Source organism: Hipposideros armiger, unplaced genomic scaffold, assembly GCF_001890085.2.
Source record: "Hipposideros armiger isolate ML-2016 unplaced genomic scaffold, ASM189008v1 scaffold_69, whole genome shotgun sequence".
NCBI classification, from domain to species: domain Eukaryota; kingdom Metazoa; phylum Chordata; class Mammalia; order Chiroptera; family Hipposideridae; genus Hipposideros; species Hipposideros armiger.
The window spans coordinates 1451414-1464390 of record NW_017731419.1 but is presented as its reverse complement, the minus strand read 5'-3'; the positions used below and the strand labels follow the sequence as shown (position 1 = coordinate 1464390).

General features: G+C 52.4%; 1 protein-coding gene across 1 annotated transcript; it reads left to right on the top strand.

Moving 5' to 3' along the window:
- Positions 1-3545: 3545 nt before the first annotated feature.
- Positions 3546-5488, top strand: GSC (goosecoid homeobox). Its single transcript, XM_019642459.1, has 3 exons — positions 3546-4053; positions 4477-4736; positions 5063-5488. The coding sequence occupies exons 1-3, from the start codon at positions 3699-3701 to the stop codon at positions 5216-5218; spliced, it is 771 nt and encodes a 256-aa protein (XP_019498004.1). The 5' UTR covers positions 3546-3698; the 3' UTR covers positions 5219-5488.
- Positions 5489-12977: the final 7489 nt, after the last annotated feature.

Below are 12977 nucleotides of genomic sequence, written 5' to 3'. Positions count from 1 at the left end.
TAATGAAGCTATCTTAGGGCGGGATGACATACCCAGACGCACACTCCAAACTTGGGCATTCTGTTTTAAATCAGAGAAGCAATTTAATCTACGCTCTATGAATCAATTTAGCAATGACTGCTGCGCAAAAGCGCCTTGATAGATGCGGAACCGCGGATATACCTTATGCATGAAGAATCCGCTGATCTATTCTTTAATATCTTAAAAATGAGGGCTATTACCAAGGCGACTGACTCTTCAACAAACACATTTTCATAGACTTCTGCGTGGTGATTGCTTTGTGTGAAATCGTGTTTGGGTGATAATAGGGAAAATCAGCGGCGTGTTTACTGCATCTCCGACCTAAGCGCTCGCCAGCCGCATCTGGCGGTTGCGGTCCTCCCATGCTGAGCGGTGCGTGCGGGGCCGACAAACAATCGCGTAGCAACACGAGGTGGGCAATTTGCGTGCGTCGCATTTGTTATTCCAATTGCACGGGGCAACGCGAGGCCGATGATTGTTTGTTTAGCGCATTGCGGACACTTGTCGGTTTCGGCCAGTGGAGGACGTGGCGGCGCCCCTGACTTGCCTTCCTGGCCCCTGCCTCCCCGCCGACACAGTGGAGCTCCAGCAGATTCAAGGGCAAAATGGAGGGGGAGGCCCTGCAGCGCAGGGGGTGAGCGCCAAGAGAACTGGTTGAATAATTGGAGTAGGGTGGTCTGAGGTTCCTGTGGCCTCTTCCCGGAAAGTCCCCTCTGCAGGAGAACGGAACTTTCCAGTCACTTTTCCTTATCTTGGATCCAGCTGATACCCAGACCCTGCCCTCGGGTGGGGGTGGGGACAGCATACTCCTTTGTCCCAATGAAAGAACTAAAAAATGCCCCCAAGTCCACCCCAGCCTCCCTGGCGAACGGGTGACAACGCAGCCTCATTAAATGTTAGAGTTGCCAGGGACACGATGAATGTTGTCGTTGATTCAATCAACTAAAAAACCCGAGGCCTAGGGAGGAGGGATGATTTGCAAAGTGGCAAAGTTTAGTCTAGAACTCCGAGGCTCAGACTCGCCGTACGGTGCTCCTTCTTTCAGGAGTCGTTGATACAGTGGGAGGATTGCAGCAAAACACGGGGCGAAGTCTAGGGGTTTGCTAAACCTGATTATTATTAATTTAAATGTGTCAAGTGGAAAGAGACAGGGTGGCGTGCGTGGGAGAGCTTGCCTGATTTTAAAACTCCGAGGCGCTCTTTTTAAATGTGCGGTGAGGTCTCAGCTGCGCGCTGGTCTGAGCCTCTTTGCAGAAACCGACAAGAACTCTGCTCTGGTTTCCCGCGGCGCTTCTGCCTCTGCCAGGCTCAGGAAAGGTCTCAAAAGATCCATTCACGCGCCACCGCCGCGCGCGCTCAGCCACGCACACAAATGCAGCCAGAGTCCCTGCTGAAGCTGTGGCCTCTAGTTGTCTTCCATCAATTGCCCTGTAGAATTAAACCCGGGAAAGGTTGGGAGGGATGTGTGTGCCTGGAAACTGGAGATTTTTAAGTCTCTGTGAACGGGGGGAAATGCCACTATCCTTAGTTGGTAGCAGAGGGAAGGCGCTAGACTTCTTTCCCTAGACGTGACCTTTCTGAAGGGGAGGATCACACTCCTTCCTCCGGGAGCGGTTTTTATTGTTAAAAAAAAAAATCCATTGCCTCCCCAAATTGAGACCCATCTGTCCTGCTCTAACCTCCACCTACGACCACTTTCTAGTTTGCTCAGCCCTCAAAGAAGCGAGGCTCTCAGGCCACTTAGCGGGTGGGCGTGAGGGCGCGGAAGTCCAAGCCCGGAGGCCTAGGAGAAGCGCCGCCGCCTCGCTTCTCCCCGCCACTCCTACGCGCCGCAGGATTTCTGCGCCAGGGTAGGACCAAACCTCCGCGCAAGCGCTCCTCTGAGCCGGGGACAGCAGTTGACAAGTGCCCTTTCCCCTTTGCCCCAGCGTCGGGGAGGAGGCGGCCCACATACTTAGTCTTAATGCGGCGACTTGAGACAACCCTGCGGGGACCCCTGTTAGTTAACTGGAGAGAAACAGCGAAAAACAGTGAGTTAAAGGCGGCCCTCCTTCGAAAAATCCGAAGTGGTCCCCACCTCTCGGCGCTCGAAGGTCTCGCCTGGGCCCGTGACTGCCCCTTCCCCTGAAGTAGCTGGAGTTACCTGCGCGAAGGACCGAGAAAAGACGGCGCCGCAAGACTGAGGCTTGCGCCGGACCCGTAGGACCTCGGGGTGCGGTTTTCGTTCCGCGCGCAGCGTCGCCTACCTTCTCGCAGGGCGCTCGGCCGCCTGCGCTGGATGCGTCTCCAGAGGCTCCCGCGGGCGGGAGGGCCGTGCCGCGCCGAGGATCCTGCAAATCAAGGCGGCCGCATGCCGCGAACAGAGCCGGGCTTCGGCCAGGCCGCTGGTGCCCGGGGAGCCCAGCCCGGGCCTGCCGGATGGAGGACAGCTAGGGGCCTGTCCCTGTTAGGGAGCCGGCAAGTCGAAAGGGGAAAATGCGACTCAATTGTTGGGGAGGGAGATAGAAAATCCCTAAAGCCACATTTTTTTTTCTTTTGATTGAAACAAACAGTTTTGGGGAGGAGACACTTCATTTCCAAAAATAATAATTAAAGAAAAGAAAAATACCCACAAAACCTACCGACATCCACGCAGGAAGCCGCTGGAAGCATTGCTTCAGAGTGCTACTTTTGGTAGCCAGTTTTAAATAGTGGCTGAATTTAGTTTCCGCTGTGTAAGGCGACTGCTACGGTAGTTTTCAGACCCAAAGTGACTGCAAAACTATACATATTTTAAAGAAATACGATGCACCTCTTTCATCGTTTTTTGCCGTTACAAATTTTGGCCTTTGCAAAACAAAAGGGCTGTAGGGGGTTAACCAATGCCGTTAGGGAGAGAATCTCAAGATAAAAGAAAATAGAGGTGAAATTAGGCGGTGCGTGCTTTGGGGCCCGGGGGAAGAGCGGACTTTTCAATCCTGCTTGAAAGTAGGACGCAGCCCCTCACATTTTCTAAAACAAAACAAATTCGGAAAGGAGAAAACAGAAAAGTAACCCCCAAATAAAATCGGCCACAATGAATCTGAGCTTCGTGCAGAGGAAATCGCACCCAATAATAGGACCGAATCTGAGGGAAAAGGGTGGGGGCGGAGAGGTCCGGAGGAGGGAGTTGTTAACTGCGGCCGCACAATGGAATTAATGAGATTAACCGGGGCAATTAGGACGCCCTCCCAGCTCCCCCGGCCCGCGGCGGGGAGGCTGAATGGAAAAGATTAGGTTAATTTCATTAATTCTCAATCCACAGTCTCTTTTCGGGGCCCCGTAACCCCCTCCCCCTTCCAAAAGCCCCACCACCCCAAGGAACAGAAAAGGGCCAAATCTGGTTCTGTTTGTCATCTGCATATTACCAGGAACTAAATCCAGGATGACGTCGACTCAGTATAAAACCAACAAGAGGTTCAGCTGGGCTAAACTCCGTCCTACCCGCGGGTTGAGTTCAGCGAACGCTGCCGCGAGGGGAGGGTGGGAGGAGGGAGAGCGGACGCAGGGGGCGGGGAGGGGTGCAGGGCCGCGCGCTCGCCGGCGCTCTCTTTCGGTTTGGTCCGGCTCAGGAGAGTGGACCCCCCCACCCCCCGCCACTTTGAGGCTCTTTCCTCGGCGCGTCCCCGCTGCCCACCGTCCCGGCGCGGGGATTGGGGATGCCCGCCAGCATGTTCAGCATCGACAACATCCTGGCTGCCCGGCCGCGCTGCAAGGACTCGGTGCTGCCGGTGGCTCCCAGCGCCGCGGCTCCCGTCGTCTTCCCGGCCCTGCACGGGGACTCGCTCTACGGCGCCGGCGGCGGCGCCTCCTCGGACTATGGCGCCTTCTACCCGCGCCCGGTGGCCCCCGGCGGCGCAGGCCTCCCGGCTGCGGTCGGTAGCTCCCGACTCGGCTACAACAACTACTTCTACGGGCAGCTGCACGTGCAGGCGGCGCCCGTGGGCCCGGCCTGCTGCGGGGCCGTGCCGCCGCTGGGCGCCCAGCAGTGCTCCTGCGTCCCGACTCCCCCAGGTAGGGTCGCGCTCGCGCCGGCCTTCGCCGCCTGCCGCGGTCGTCAGCTCCTGGGCCGTCGGCGGGTGGCGGCGCTTGCTTTTTTTTTTCACTTCGCAGAAACTTTTCTCCTTTTGCAAATCTGCATCCCACCCACCCCTTATTTTTTTTTGCGGATCGGGCGCTGGGGTTTGCACACTTGGCTGCAAACTTTATGCGAGTTGGCGGAAAATGTACCCGTGCCTGCATAGGGAGACTGGGCGTAGAGATTCTTTAACTGGTGGACGCTCTGCCACGCTCCTTCATGTCCTTGTACCCTCGATTTGCGCGCACCTTCAATTCCCAGCACTCCCTTGTAGACGAGTTTAAAGTTGGAGTGGTCGCGGGCGGGCGTGTGCGCGGTGGCAAGGGCAGCGGCTGACCGTGCGCTCTGCTCTGTCGCAGGCTATGAGGGCCCCGGCTCGGTGCTGGTGTCCCCGGTGCCGCACCAGATGCTGCCCTACATGAACGTGGGCACGCTGTCGCGCACCGAGCTGCAGCTCCTCAACCAGCTGCACTGCCGGCGGAAGCGGCGGCACCGCACCATCTTCACGGACGAGCAGCTGGAAGCGCTCGAGAACCTCTTCCAGGAGACCAAGTACCCAGACGTGGGTACACGAGAGCAGCTGGCCCGGAAGGTGCACCTCCGCGAGGAGAAAGTGGAGGTAGGCGCGGGGCCCTGCCCGGTGCGCCTCCAGGCCCTTCCTGGGTTTGTCTAGTCCTCCTGGAGTCTCCCTGCACTTTAATAAAAACATCCCAGTGGCGGCCCGGAGGCTGCTGGAGGGCGCTTTAGGCCCAGGAAGTTGGAGGAAAATGCGGAAGCGGGAGCAAGTTTCCTCTCTTTTTGTTGGCGCTCGCGCGCGCGCCGGGTATCGAAATTCGGATTCCACCCGGAGGCTGCCCGGCTGCCACACCAAGCCCCGGGGTGCCCAGGCATCGGGGGAGCGTGCCTTTGACCTTAACTGTTGTTTTGTATTCCCTTGTGCAACAGGTCTGGTTTAAAAACCGCCGGGCCAAATGGAGGCGGCAGAAGCGGTCCTCGTCCGAGGAGTCGGAAAACGCCGAGAAGTGGAACAAGCCGTCGTCGAAGGCGTCGCCGGAGAAGAGGGAAGAGGAAGGTAAAAGCGATTTGGACTCGGACAGCTGACGGCCGCGGGCCGGCCGTGGCACTTGCCTAACTCGAAGGACTTGCACAGACAGACGATGCTACTTTCTTGCACACGCGCTGCCTTGCGGGAGGGGTCGAGAAAGAGGAACGAGGAGCTGTAAATAGTGTACAGAGCCCGGAGGGCCGGCGCCTGGGGTCGGGGCCGCGCGGGGCCGCTCAGTCCCGCAGTCCGAGGTCGCCCGTGCCTTGCCCCCCACCGTAGTATTTATAGTTAAGTTAACGGTGACAATACAATAAAGTGATGGCGATATAGACGGGCCATATTCCGTATTTCGTACCCTTCCACCACCACCACCACCACCACCACCATCTGTGGCCCGGGAAATAAATCTATCTGGCCTGTAGCTTCCAAAGAAAAATTGGGCAGCTCTTGACTTGTCCAAAAAAAAAAGAAACTGGGTACGAATCAATCACAGGACGGGTGTCCTGGTTTAAAAGTACATTTCGTCTCTAGGTCTCCAGGAAGGGGTTGGAGAGTGATGTTGCGGAGGTCTGTTTTGGGGGGACGGTGTAGCATTTCCATGAGAGGGACAGCCCCGGGTTCCAGTTCCCCCAGGCCAGGGGAGATCCACGACTGTCTCCCCCTTGCAGCTTACAGGAAGCCTTAGGGAGACAGCAGGATCTACTCGGAACTAGGGGAGCCTGGGAGCCACCCTCCCAGCTGCTCAAGCGGCTCACCGGCCCTGCTCTTACGAAATCCCCAGACCTAAGGCGAAGGAAGGGTCCTCGGGTGAAATTAGGCAGTGGGCTTGCCCTCTCTCCGGAGGCTTTCCTGGGTGTTTCATGGTCGCTCTGCTGCCGCCTTCTCCAGGGCTAGTGTTTCCAACCCACAACCCTGATGGGCATGTGTCCCTCCTGCCAGGTAGCTATGAGCTGTGAGCCCCAGAACCCATGGGAGACCCTGACCCATGCTGAGTCCATCATGCTTCTCCCCAGGCATTTGGGTCTCCGAGATCTTGGCCAACCAGGTGTAAGAGCGAACTGGCAGTGGAGTCACTGCGAGGTGGGAGTGCCAATGCCTCCGGCTTTGTCCCTCCAACCGTCTCCCCTCTGCACTAGCTGGGGCCAGAGGAGTGGCGTGAGCTTGCCGTGCTCTCCTCCGCACCAGGAAAAGTCCAAAGAAGCTTCCGGGTACCTGTTAAGCCTTTGAGACAGGGACACAGCAAGAGCATGCCTTCTTGGTTTCCCAGACCATGGGGGGATGGGATGGAGGCCAAGGGCCAGCAGGAATGGCTTTTAGTGTGTGAAACTTCATAGATTTTGCATTAAATCCATTTTATAGGCCAGGAAGCTAAGGCTCGAACTTCCCGGCTAAGCCCACTGTATCTGCTGCTTGGGAGTAGGTGAGCTTGTGCTTTCTCCTGGGCTGCCGCCTGCATTTGTTGTAAAGGCCCCCCAGGGGCAGGCTGTGCGTCCTGGCTGTGGAACACAGCACATGCAAGGTAACAGATTTTTACAAGAAGCAGTGTTTTTTCACAGCTTCTTGTACGTTTAAAAGGTACTCCTGGAGCAGGTGAAGTGACACATGAAATATGAAGTGATTCCCAATCATGCCTTTTTAGTAAGGCTTGTTCCTAGACAAAAAGAGGAGGCAGCAGTTTGGAGGGCAGGTCTGCCTGGAGGGGCAAGATGGCCTTGGTTCACATCGAGACTCCATCATTGGTGACCTTGGGCAAGTTACTTAACCCCATTTGCTCCTTGCTTTCCACGACTGTAAAACCGGCACAGTAATAGTGTCTGCTTCTCAAGGTTGTAGTGGGCATTAACTCATGCAGAGTGCTGCGTGGCATAGGGAGATCCTTCCATGTGGCTACTTGTTTTTTTAAAAATGTTATGATTTATTTTAGTGTCAGACCCAGCACTTCAAGATTTGTGTACATGATCTCATTTTACTTTTCAAGAACTCTGAGATGGGGAATGTTTTCACCATTTTATAGATGAGGAAGTTGAAGTCCAGGAAGGTTAAAAATACTTTAACAACATTTAGCTCATAAGAAATAAAGAGGGCACACCATCTTTGCCCAGGAAAGTCACTGACCATAACTGGAAATGTTTCCAGTAATACCAGCTCTGGTGAGAAATACTCAGAGGCTGATGCATTCATTTCAAATGAATCTTGCAATGGTTATGATGCCTCTCCCTTAGAAATCACACTTCCAGGGTGAGACTCTCATCTGCCGCGCACTCCTGCTCCCTGGTCACTGGTCCTGGATGCTGTCCCCTGTCTCACTGGAGAGGAGTGAGCCTGCATGGGAGTCCGGGATGAGCCGTGACTTCCACCCCTCTTTCAGTACTCCGTTAGTCTAGAACATTCTAACGTAGGAAGGAGGCGGGCGGCATCGTTCCACCCTGAGAGAGTTGACATCTCTAGAACTCTGTTTATAAATTCCTTTGTGTCTCTTTGTTCATAACTTGTTCTCAGACTCCCTATACAAGGGAATCTTTGTTTTTTTTTAATCTGCATTTGTCTAGTCTGGAGAGGGGTCCATGACAAATGACAGGGACAGGAGGGTTGAGGGAGACAGGTTATAAGACCCTTTCCCCAAGAGCACCTGATGAAAAGCCAGGATGAGGGGGCATGCATGGAGCGGGGGAAGAAACGGAGGGCTGCTCCCCGCTTGGCCCCAGCCAGGCCAGAGGTGGCAAGCCAAGGCTGTTTTCCCTGTCCACGTCTCCACGCCAGAGGCCCCTGTGAAGTGATCAGCCCAGCTCACAGGAAATAAACATAATAAACATCTGGAGTGAAGAAGGAAATGTCAGGATGGTCTGTCTAATTATAGTCCACCCATGTTCCTTCTGCATTCTCCAGTCAGCTGTGGAGCTCAAACCATTGTCTTAGCCTGGCGGTTGGAGTCAGGGAGGGCTGAATGGTGTCACAGCGCAGAAGGCACCTGGCCTTTAAGAGTTATCTTTGGGTCTCGTAATTATCGTCAATGGGAATTTGGATCACGGTGTCGGAAAGTGGTGTGTATACGTGTTCACATGGGCAAGGTATGAGCCAGGTGACTGCCTCAGTGATTTGTAGTCTGTACAACACCTCCCCTAAAACCGAAGATGTTCCCCCCATTTCACAGTTGAGCAAACTGAGGCACAAAATTAACACGAAAGGGTCAAAATGAGAACTGTCATCTGCAAGGGACAAGGCTCTTGTGATTTCCGTCGATTAGGCTGCCTCACAGAACCCAGACTGTTCTTTTTGGTGGTGATACGAGCTGTGTATAAAAGTTCAATAGCAAATGACTGCAGTTGCCCCTGGGGATACCGGAATACATCTGCTGCAAAATGCTAGACAGACTGGCAAAGAAAAGTCACGATAATAACCCCTTACATTATTAGTCTAGCACTTTCCACTGCACAGTCCTGCCATGCACATCTCAGGCCCTCAAGAGATGGGAACCACAGTCATTATGCAGATGGAAATGGAGGCTCAGACTAAATGCTTTGCCTGAGATACATAGTAAATGGCAGAGCAGGCCCTGAACCCCCAGACCTGAGCAGACTCTTTCCACACACCTCTTGGGGTGGCGGCAAGGTATGGGGTAATGGCCTCCAGGTGCTCCAGGTCACCTGGGCCAAGGAGAGCCCTGCCTACAAGGAGCTGACAAGTAAGGAGACGGAAGTGGAGTGTGTAGGGGAAGAAATGGGGGTTCTCAGATTCTGAATATGCTCCCCAGAGGGCGTGTTCTCTCCATTCTTAGCAGCAGGCTGGGCCTGGGTGGGAGGGCAAAGGGCTTGAAAACAATTGCTTTACAAACCGCACCCATGGAGAGTATATCTCAATGACAGTTCTTCAGTCAAGTTGCCTTTCACCAGCTTTTGAACTTTGAGCTAATGTTCTAAGCCTGTGTGAAGGATGTCATTTTAATGGCTATGTGTGAGAGTGAAGCTGGCAGATTCCTCTTTCCTTTGCGTGTGGGGGGAAGGGGACCAGGAGGTAGAGGTGACAGGGAGCTCATTAACTGAACTGGGTGAGGTTTGAAGTGACTCAAGTAGAATAGTTTAGGCACCAAGACTCCCTCACCCAAAGATCTTTAGGTCCCTATCTCAGGTCCCCTAAATTCACTTTGTTCATTGCACACCTTTAAGAAGGTGGAATTTCAGCCTGAGGAGGGCCGGGCATCATGATGTGGCAAGTGGACAGCTGAGTGGCAGGCCTTTAAGCCACACTGGTCCAAGCCTCCCTCCAGATGGGGCCACGGGCTTGCCCAGTGACCTGAGAAAGGGTCACTAAGCTCTGTGTCTCTCCTGATCCTTCCTCACCTGCAAAATGGGCTTGGGCAGAGAGGATTAGCGATAATATATGAACCCAGCGGAGTGTCTGACACATTGATTATTGTGTGCTTTGAAAGACACCCTCAAATCGTCTAGGAAGATAATGCCCTGCATAAGTAGATTGAAATAAGGAATTAAGGAATGTACCATGTTTATAATTGTTGTTGGTTTAGGAGTTTATGCATGACCACAGGACATAAGCTCTAACAGAGTTAAATGTGATTGCCATGGATTTAAGACAGGGAAGCATCTGATAAGGTATAATAGGTTGCATCTCCCTAAGAGGTTTAGGACAAGGAGATTTAGAGTGAAGGAGGAGAGAATTTGGAGTGGGTTCCAACTCAATTTTCAAGTTTTGTGAAATGACCTTGAAGGGGTTTTTTTTTGTTGTTTTTTAAAGTAAAACAAAAACAAAATGCAGCAGTCAGTGCAAAGCTCCCTGAAAGTCCTGGAAGAAGTGGATCCAGCTGGGCTTTGGCAGTTGGGGCTACTTGTTGGGGGGACATGGAGCCTCGCCGAGGCCTGTCATAGAGGCTGAGTGACAATATGGGAGACCTCTGCCTGTCATGGCTTGGTGTTAAATCTGGAAAAAACAACAAGCCATTGTCTTTGCAGAAATGACCCACGGAACAAACAGGGTGAATTATGGCACTGCGGTTTTTAAAGTGGGTTTGTAATTTTTGGATTCCAGCAGCCCTAGTTTGTTCTCACGTGTCTCGCCCTAGGAAGCATCAGTAGATCTTAAGAAATCCTCTCCCAACTCCCTTCCTTTCCTTAGGCGTTCATTCCACGTCTACCTTCTGTTTTCCTGATTTTGCAGTCCTCCAGGGTCTGCTGACCAAATCAAGTGGCCGGGTTTAGTTCAGTGAATTGCGTCTCCCCAAGGGTGGGCGCTCCTGCCCTTAACCTGAGCTGATTTATGGAAGCTGTAATTAGTGAGATCTTGGTAGCCGAGATGAACCGTGCTTAAAAGTGCCCGTACCCTTTCCTCACTCATGTACTAGTTGGATCATGCCTAGCCCACGAAATGCTTCAACCCTGTTGTGTGTTATGGGTGAGGCTGGCCCCGGGAGAGGCCCCTGCAGGTTAAGGAGGCAAATTCTCCTTGTTGAACTGAGAAAGGCTGAGCTCATTTTCAACATGAATATCAACCCCCCTCCGCCCCATCCCCGTTATTGCCATGAACCAACACTCAGAACTCACACAGGGTAACTTGTTAAAATTTATTTGGGGGAAGGGTGGAGTGGAACAGAAATATCTTAAAAATAAGAATGTTTCAGAGAAAAAACCTGTTTCCAGCAGCCTGCAGCGAGAAACATGAGGTGTCACACACAGGTGCTGTGTCCCAAACAGGCTGCACACACACAGTGGCAGGGCTCCCAACCCCCACAGGGCCGCTTGGAGAATCAACACACTGGCACAGGCATTCCTCTTGCGGGCTTGGGGGGTGGGGCATGTCTGTCCGGTAGGGGCTCATTGCAGAGCCAGCCTGGGGGCCATCGTGGTCTGAATCACCCCGGGCAGTGTTTGGCCAGCCAGCTTCATGGTGACAATGCCCACTTTAATCGTGTCCCAAACCAATTATTGACATCACCCAGCAAAGCCAAGAGATGTTTCTTTCCAGATGGAGTATGGCTAATCCTCCTTTGTAAATGCTCAAAGTGCTAACTCGGGGACCAGAGAAAGAAAACTGCCCTGCTCCAAGAACCAGGGAGGCCCAAAGCATTTGGAAAGTCCCCCTCTGCGAGGAAGACTCAGAACTCTGTGAAGTCGGAATCCCAGCTGGTCGTTTCATCTGAAGATGTTCCTGCAAAGGCCAGATGGCTGGGACATCATGGGGGATGCGCGTTTTCGACGTGGTTTTGTGTTTGAGGAATAAATATTTAAATCTGGAACCAAGTGAATCACTTTCTACTGAAGTGGGCAGGGATGGAAAGTTGTGTGTGTGTGTGTGTGTGTGTGTGTGTGTGTGTGTGTGTGTGTGTCCGTGTCCCCCTCCCCCCATGTCCTAAACATAACCCCAGTGTGCACAATTCCTGCTCCCCTCGGAACCTTTCAAGAGGCTGTCCGCTCGCCTCTGGTGCAGGATGCCAGGAGCATGGTGGCGCGATCTCTGTTTTAGGGTTGTTTTTGTTTCGTGGCTGCTTTTGCTGCAAGAACACTCCGGACGTGCAGGGGCTGAAGCAGAGACTTCGGCCCCTTGTCCTTAGCCTCTTGGTTTTGTTTCAGTTTTGGCCTGTGTGGTAACTGGACTCTTATACCAATGTGAGCGGAAGAAAACTTAACCCTTTTCTTGACTGCAGTTAAAGCTCCGGAAAGATTGTAGGTCTTTATGATTTATTTCTGTCTTTATGGCAGATGTTCGTGTACAGCTTTTTTTTTTTATTTTGAAAGAGGGGAAATATTTTCTGCATTGCCTGGATGGTGTCGAAAAAAAGAATCCTATGATATTGGGGGTATTGACAGTTTCATAATTATTTTCCTAGGCATGCCTGCTAAGCCCTTCTAAGCCTTAAGAGGCAGGGTGGAGGTGGTTACTGTCTTCTTGTTACATATCGATAGCTTCCTACAGTTTTGTCCTGTGTCTTGTACTGTTCTGAGTACTTTATCTTCTGTATTTTATTTAATCCTATCTATGCCCTTGTGAAGTTGGCATTATCGTTGCCATTGTGCAGAAGGTGAAATGCCATGTCCAGTTAAGTAAGTTTAAATCTTAGGCTCCCAGTCCTGTGCTTTTTCTACACTACCATACCACTTCCCTTAAGAAGGACCAGCCAGGAGGTCAGGGTTCGAATCTCTGCCCGGTCACCAGCAGGCGGTGGCATCTGTGAGCTGCTCCCTCATTTCCAACATGGGAGGATTATCATTTCCTGCAATGCATGAAAATTACAATGGGGTTTTGCAAACGTAAAAGATTAATCATGGTAAATATATCAACACATTAAAAATTGAAGCACATAAACTATTTATTGAAGACTTTCAACAATAATACTGATACGAGTAACAATAATGGCCTCCATTCAGTTCACAAATATTTAAAGAATGCCTCGTCGGTGCCAGGTACTGTTCTAGATGCTGGGGGTACAGCCTCTGCCCTCCTGGGTTTTTATGTTCTGTTGCAGGAGACAGCCAGTCACCAAATTGACAGGCTGTAATTTCAGACAGTGTGAAGTGCTAAGGTGAAAACCAAGGCCGCTGAGGTGATAGACAGTATTAGGGGATGACTTGGGGTATTTTACAATGTGGCCTAAGGTCTGTGTGACGAGGGGATTAAATGTCATCTCAAGTAATCCTCCAGAGCAGGGGAGGGCAGACTACAGCCGGTGGGCCAATCTGGGCCACTGCCTGTGTTGTCAATAAAGTTTTATTCAAACACAGCCGTGCCTATTTATGTATTGTCTATGGTTGTTTTCCCCCATGATGGCAAAGTCGAGTTGTTGCAATAGAGACTGTAGGACCCATAAAA

Coding starts and splice junctions, on each gene's coding strand:
- GSC (XM_019642459.1), top strand. CDS start 3,699: ATGCCCGCCAGCATGTTCAGCATCGACAACATCCTGGCTGCCCGGCCG. Junction 4,054..4,476: donor CTGCGTCCCGACTCCCCCAG/GTAGGGTCGCGC, acceptor GCTCTGTCGCAG/GCTATGAGGGCCCCGGCTCG. Junction 4,737..5,062: donor TCCGCGAGGAGAAAGTGGAG/GTAGGCGCGGGG, acceptor CTTGTGCAACAG/GTCTGGTTTAAAAACCGCCG.